At 37.8% G+C, this 7,559-nt stretch overlaps 1 protein-coding gene across 2 annotated transcripts; it reads right to left on the bottom strand.

The window, feature by feature from the left end:
* Positions 1–1,375: 1,375 nt before the first annotated feature.
* Positions 1,376–7,436, bottom strand: LOC110446070 (sodium- and chloride-dependent glycine transporter 1-like). 2 transcript variants are annotated; one of them, XM_021491031.1, is made up of 5 exons: positions 6,936–7,436; positions 5,594–5,686; positions 5,330–5,430; positions 3,779–3,949; positions 1,376–1,528 (listed from the first exon to the last, which is right to left on the bottom strand). In XM_021491031.1, exons 1-5 carry the CDS (start codon positions 7,126–7,128, stop codon positions 1,379–1,381), a joined length of 708 nt encoding a protein of 235 aa, XP_021346706.1. In that variant the 5' UTR covers positions 7,129–7,436; the 3' UTR covers positions 1,376–1,378. The 2 variants fall into 2 exon arrangements, with proteins under 2 accessions (XP_021346706.1, XP_021346707.1); XM_021491032.1 differs by having other exon boundaries at positions 5,594–5,690; positions 6,936–7,095.
* Positions 7,437–7,559: the final 123 nt, after the last annotated feature.

Below are 7,559 nucleotides of genomic sequence, written 5' to 3'. Positions count from 1 at the left end.
CAAATACCCGAATACTTACACTGTATCTACAGGCACACAGAAGTACCCGAGTAGTAACTCTGTATCCGCAGGGACACACAAGTACCCGAGTAGTAACACTGTATCTACAAGGACACACAGGTAACCTAGTAATAACTCTGTATCTACAGGGACACTGGTGGTCTGCTGTATCACACAGCATGATTGCAAGAGGCGACTAATGTGGGCTCCCTGCAGAATCGGGGTTTTCTTTACTTTCTTCTACCAAACAAAAACTATACTGATACTGATTGGTGTAAGAGACCTAAATTGATCTGCTGCCCCCATTGCAACATTTGCGATCTTTTTCGTTTCCTAACTTTCCTTTCTACTAGCGTTTCGATCTACCTCCTATGTCTGGCGGTGTCTGCCTGGACACCCGTCCTCGTATGACGCTGGTTGTAACGAGGACGTTACACCCCAAACAAACAAACAAAACAATCAACCATTTTCAGTCAACTAGTACCTCAACATTAACGCACTGGTAATTCTCGGAACAATAAATGATTCATCATACATTAGTCACCTTTTGACTTTTTCAGTTTCATTTTCTATAAAAAGTTTAAATCGATTAATCGTAAAATCGAGCATATTTTGTACATTCGGCTATGTATTGAATAGTTAATGATAAGTTCCTTCAAAAATAGTTTCATGATAAGAATAGGACGAACACAGAAATAATTTTACGTCATATTTAATATAATTATATTACATTTCAGTGCGTTTTATCTATCGGTTTTCAACAATTATAAAGGCTTAACACAATGCTAAAGTTCATTTTCTAAGAGAATAGAGACAAGGTAAATATTTTGGATGTTTTTCATTTCACTTTTTTTTTTTTATTGAATATTGCATCTTATACAAATTTCAAAAGGAATTGGGCAACAGGCGTAATGCCTATACAAGCCATCTACTTTGGTATGAAAAACGTGTATTAAAAGATATTTATTGTAAGATAATTTAAAAGTTTTTTTCTACATCTAGGAGAGAAGTGTCATCGACCAGAGCTCCCACGCAGTGACTCGTTAATTTAAGTTATGCGTTATGGGAGTTCTCTCCCCTACCCCACATAGGTGGATTGTGATACAGATCAATAAAGCATCTCTGTTACCTTGATTATTATTAAAAACAAAGGGCCGAAAGAAGGATTTAGGCTAGGCTAATTCACACAGAATTGGAGTTTCAACTAGAGAATAAATATACTTGAGAGTGATGGATTACATGATGAAGAACATAGGATGTAAGATATAAGAGGAGATTATAGTTGGCAAGTTGATTCTGGGTCACCACGTGGAGCTCGAAGCCATTATCATTCTATCCCCAATGTATCAGTTCCCTAGTCAGTCTCTGCCCCCCCAATTCATTTGGCGTCATTTCCCCCGAAGATATTAACTTTCACCTGTTTCCAAAAACTAAGTGGCACGGCGCTCTCGTGAGCGTCATAATCGAACGCATGCCTTTTAGATATAGGCTTCCAGAATGGGGAGGGTCGCATCGAGGATTTCAGCCTCTGTAAAACAAACCAAAATATAACAACTTTAACGTCATTTTCAAGCATGGTATATCAAGAAAACATACCGCTTGGTGAGGATTGTAGCGTGATCTTACTGTAAAATATCTACTCGACATTTTACTTCGGTTTACTTGGACTCGGACATACCTTTTGTTATCTGTCAATTCCGTCGATAGTTTAGTCAATCTTTGGTTTAACATAAAACTGATTGTAACAGAATTAACATTTCTTTTTCGCTATGACTTGCATTTATATCATAATAGAAAAAAAGTCTAGCAAACAACCTTAGGGAAAACATGTTTGACCCCATGTTAGATCGAGAAAATAAGCCAAATTATTTTTGAATCATGCATTGGAAAATGTTGAATTATCCATTTGACTAAAGAACATTCTCAAATTGGAGATATTGGTTTTTAAAACAGTTTTAAACATAGAAAATACTAATCGCTAATTTGCACAGTTGGCAATGAGTGATTTTGATTTCAGATTAAATCAGTGAAACAGATTACATATACCTGTTATAGTATAGGTAGATCTGTGATGTAAGAGCTCTGTCTTTTATTTACTGGGTTTGGCTAATACCAAGTCCTGGTGTACTTGTAATGTCGATGTTAGTATATCAGGAATATAGAGTTTTTTTGTAGCCTTTGATACACTGGGTATGTTTGGAGCTATCCTAATGTGTAGAGACAGACATGGTAAGTGTTTAGATATAAACTCGTGTAATTGCAACCCACTCCCCGATGATATATATGCTAGAATTCATGGAGGAAGGCTTTTGATGCCGAATCGACCACACCTAACTTTTGTAAGCAAATTTCAGGTGAAATCGTACCGCAGCAGCATATACCATCATAGGGGTGGCATTATTACCAAGTGTTGATTAATACCAGTAAATCGTATACTATTACATTTCACTAGTTTATACCATCATAGGGGCGGCATTATTACCAAGCGTTGATTAATACCAGTAAATCGTATACTATTACATTTCACTAGTTTATACCATCATATGGGTTGCATTATTACCAAGTGTTGATTCATACCATTAAATCGTATGCTATTACATTTCCCTAGTTTATACCATTATAGGGGTGGCATTATTCCCAAGTGTTGATTAATACATTAAATCGTATACTATCACCTTTCCCTAGTTTATACCATTATAGGGGTGGCATTATTACCAAGAGTTGATTAATACCATTATATCGTATACTATTACATTTCCCTTGTTTATACCATCATATGGGAGGCATTTCTACCAAGTGTTGGTTAATACCATTAAATCGTATTCTATTACATTTCCCTAGTTTATCCCATCATATGGGTGGCATTATTACTAATCGTTGATTAATACCATTAAATCATATACTATTACATTTCCCTAGTCTATACCATCATATGGGTGGCATTTCTACCAAGTTTTGATTAATACCATTAAATCGTATGCTATTACATTTCCCTAGTTTATACCATTATAGGGGTGGCATTATTCCCAAGTGTTGATTAATACATTAAATCGTATACTATCACCTTTCCCTAGTTTATACCATTATAGGGGTGGCATTATTACCAAGAGTTGATTAATACCATTAAAGCGTATACTATTACATTTCCCTAGTTTATACCATCATATGGGTGGCATTATTACGAAGCGTTGATTAATACCATTAAATCGTATACTATTACATTTCCCCACTATGTGCGACACAATTGATGACGCGACACTTGTACACTGTAACGCTGCATAAAGTGAAGACGGGATGGTTACGTGTTCAGAAGGTAAGTAAAGACAGGTCAAACCCTAATTTTATGTACCAAGCGGAAGTTTGAAAACGTCACTATTGTAGCAACACGTTATCATTGTCGCGTTTTCAATTTTGTCACACATTTCATTCGCATTTAATGATGGCGAGGAGCGTTTGATTTACCATTGCAACTTACATTATTTGTATGGTAGGAAAAAAGCAAAAGAAAAATAATCAATCACTCCTGTGGGGTGTAGACAGAGAAATCTCAAGTCTGGAGATAAGATATTTTGAAGTTTAGTACTCGACAAGGACTTCGTGCTAAACTTCAAACATCTTTTGTCCTGTAATGTAAATACTTACCAATAAGAGAAAATGAAAAACGAGCAAAATATCTTTAACTGTGCAGTATATTCCCCTTGGAAAAACAAAATCACCGGAATAGAAATACTCATGTTTCAAGTTATTGCCCTTGCTTTACCTGAACTCCTGTACTTACCTGAATAATAGAGTGTCCGGGGGTATTCGCCACGGTCCCGACCCCCACCACGATAACGGGTAGGAGAGGCATTAACCCGACACACCAGCCCAGCAGGTTAACGTAGGACGGGTACACGTAATCTCCATATGTCGGGGGCTTGTACGATATAAACGTGGAGACAAACAAAATCTGAAAGTACAAAAAAAAGAGCAGAACTGCAGCTCAGGAAACATCCCTACTTGATACATAGTAAGGACAGGAAACATCCCTACTTGATACATAGTCAGGACAGGAAACATCCCTACTTAATACATAGTAAGGACAGGAAACATCCCTACTTGATACATAGTAAGGACAGGAAACATCCCTACTTAATACATAGCAAGGACAGGAAACATCCCTACTTGATACATAGTAAGGATAGGAAACATCCCTACTTAATACATAGCAAGGACAGGACACATCCCTACTTGATACATACTAAGGACAGGAAACATCCCTACTTGATGCATACTTAGGACAGAAAACATCCCTATTTGATAAATACTTAAGACATGAAACATCCCTACTTGATACATAGTAAGGACAGGAAAAATCCCTATTTGATACATACTTAAGACATGAAACATCCCTACTTGATTCATACTTAGGACAGGAAACATTCCTACTTGGTACATAGTAAGGACATGAAACATCCTTACTTAATACACGGTAAGGACTAGTTAGGACAGGAAACATCCCTACTTAACACATGGTAAGGACTAGTAAGAACAGGAAACATCCCTACTTGATTCATAGTATAAGGACAGGAAACATCCCTACTTGATACATATTAAGGACAGGAAACATCCCTACTTAATACATAGTAAGGACAGGACACCTCCCTGCTTGATACACAGTAAGGCCTAGTAAGGACAGGAAACATCCCTACTTAATACATGCTAAGGACTAGTAAGGACAGGAAACATCCCTACTTGATGGATACTAAGGACAGGAAACATCCCTACTTGATACATTCTAAGGAAAGGAAACATCCCTACTTGATACATACAAAGAACAGAAACCATCCCTATTTGTACATAGTAAGGACAGGAAACATCCCTACTTAATACATAGTAAGGACAGGAAACATCCCTGCTTGATACATAGTAAGGGCAGGAAACATCCCTACTTGATACATACAAAGGACAGAAAACATCACTATTTGATACATAGTAAGGACAGGAAACATCCCTACTTAATACATAGTAAGGACAGGAAACATCCCTACTNAGTAAGGGCAGGAAACATCCCTACTTGATACATAGTAAGGACAGAACACATCTCTATTTAATACATAGTAAGGACAGGAAACATCCCTACTTAGTATATAGTAAAGACAAGAGGAAAGTTGCATATGAAATAAAGAAGAAAAACAGAAACAAAAATTACGACACCAATAGGAAAACAAAAACGAAACTCAAGGAAGTGTAAAACAAATGAGTGTTACTTGCAACACATGTTGTTTCTGGCGTTAAATCTGTAATATGAAAAGGATACATTGATACAATACTATTATCAGACACTTACCAAGAGTACGACTGGGGTTACAAAACACCAGCAAATCCGGACGAATACAGGAACTCCACGACCAAGCATCATTTCAATGTCCCGCGAAAATCTTTCTGCCCCTGTAAAACACGCACATAACTTCAATTGAAATATAATGAAATGAGATAAGCAAACTTAAGCAAGAAACCACCAAACTAAGAGACACGGTTGGTTTATTATCTGATATTTTTTCTACGTACTGAAATGTTTGGTTTATGATTGTATATTCTACAATAATCTTACCGTATATCCAGCCAAAAACAAGGCACTCGATTAGACCAAATACGGGTATGGCTACAGAAACGTACCAGTCCAACAACTGATAGACGTAGATTCCTGCCTACAACAGAAATGTACAAGGACGGGTCTGGCTACAGACACATACCAGTCCAACAACTGATAGACGTAGATTCCTGCCTACAACAGAAAATTGCAATGACGGGTATGGCTACAGAAACGTACCAGTCCAACAACTGATAGGCGTAGATTCCTGCCTACAACAGAAAGTTACAATGACGGGTCTGGCTACAGACACGTCCAACAACTGATAGACGTAGATTCCTGCCTACAACAGAAATGTACAAGGACGGGTCTTGCTGCAGAAACGTACCAGTCCAACAACTGATAGACGTAGATTCCTGCCTACAACAGAAATGTACAAGGACGGGTCTTGCTGCAGAAACGTACCAGTCCAACAACTGATAGACGTAGATTCCTGCCTACAACAGAAATGTACAAGGACGGGTCTGGCTACAGACACATACCAGTCCAACAACTGATAGACGTAGATTCCTGCCTACAACAGAAATGTACAAGGACGGGTCTGGCTACAGACACATACCAGTCCAACAACTGATAGACGTAGATTCCTGCCTACAACAGAAAGTTACAAGGACGGGTCTAGCTACAGACACGTCCAACACCTGATAGACGTAGATTCCTGCCTACAACAGAAAGTTACAATGACGGGTCTGGCTACAGACACGTACCAGTCCAACAACTGATAGACGTAGATTCCTGCCTACAACAGAAAGTTAAAAGGACTGGTATTTCTAACATTTTCTTCGGATTGATAAGTATGGATCATGAGAAGTTCTTTTTACACAACCGTGTGCACGTATGCACACTAAGGTGTAAAATTCGTACGAGTTTTCATACAATCGATATCGATTTTGACTACGCTGGAAACGTATGTACAATAGTTGTTTTATATGTACCGAAATGACTCAATTCAGCTACGCTTTGTTAACACTTGGTCATGGATGTGCTACAGACACGTCCAACAACTGATTGATGTTGATTCCTTCTTGGGAAGTTGTTAATCCAGCTCAGCAGTTCACATATTATAACACATGTTGATAATATTTCGAGACATTTCATTATTTGTGTTGTTTACAGCTATTTCAGTTGAGGTTATGTACCCACGATGGCTGTAGCTACCCTCTAGTATCAAAATCACCTGTAGTCTATCCTAGTCTATCCTAGTCTATCTGTAGTATTCAGGAGCATTGCTACTCTTAGAATTCATATATTAAAACATATGCATCGTCGCTATCAATTATTCTGTATACTCCACTATACAAACCTGGGTACAGAAAACCAGCCCCAGAAAGAAATAGAACGCACATGCGCACACTGTCACTAACATGGTTCGTTTCCGCAGGATTCGGAAATGGTTCGTTATCGCCGCAACAACAACTTCGATGCTGGCAAACTGTCAATGTAAAGACAAGCTTGTCAGTTATAATAACTTGTACATGCATTTTAGGAATATGCATATGCAATGAAAAGTATCGTTTTTTATTTTGTTCACGAGTGTTCCTAGTGGTTTCGTTGAGTTTTATTCTTATAGGCGTTATTTACTATAACATGTTAACACTCGCCTCGTAAGACTGACAAGTTAATACATAAATGTTAACACACTCCTCGTAAGAGGGGACTGACAAGTCAATACATAAATGTTAACAAACGCCTCGTAAGACTGACAAGTAAATAAATAAATGTTAACACACGCCTCGTAAGACTGAAAAGTCAATACATGAATGTTTAAACACGCTTCGTATGAGGGGACTGACAAGTAAATACATAAATGTTAACAAACGCCTCGTAAGAGGAATTGACAAGTCAATACATAAATATTAACACACGCCTCGTAAGATGGGACTAACAAGTCAATACATTAATGTTAACACACACCTCGTAAGAGGGG

The sequence above is a fragment of the Mizuhopecten yessoensis genome, unplaced genomic scaffold (assembly GCF_002113885.1).
Source record: "Mizuhopecten yessoensis strain PY_sf001 unplaced genomic scaffold, ASM211388v2 scaffold2503, whole genome shotgun sequence".
NCBI classification, from domain to species: Eukaryota; Metazoa; Mollusca; class Bivalvia; order Pectinida; family Pectinidae; genus Mizuhopecten; species Mizuhopecten yessoensis.
This window is presented reverse-complemented; position numbering and strand designations above follow the sequence as displayed.

What these genes read in the sequence shown, in the direction of transcription:
- LOC110446070 (XM_021491031.1), bottom strand. Translation starts at nt 7,128, where the DNA reads ATGCATATTCCTAAAATGCATGTACAAGTTATTATAACTGACAAGCTT. An exon ending in TGTTTTTGGCTGGATATACG is followed by an intron (nt 5,431 to 5,593) that starts GTAAGATTATTG and finishes CGTGTTTTACAG; the next exon opens with GGGCAGAAAGATTTTCGCGG. An exon ending in TAACCCCAGTCGTACTCTTG is followed by an intron (nt 3,950 to 5,329) that starts GTAAGTGTCTGA and finishes TTGTACTTTCAG; the next exon opens with ATTTTGTTTGTCTCCACGTT.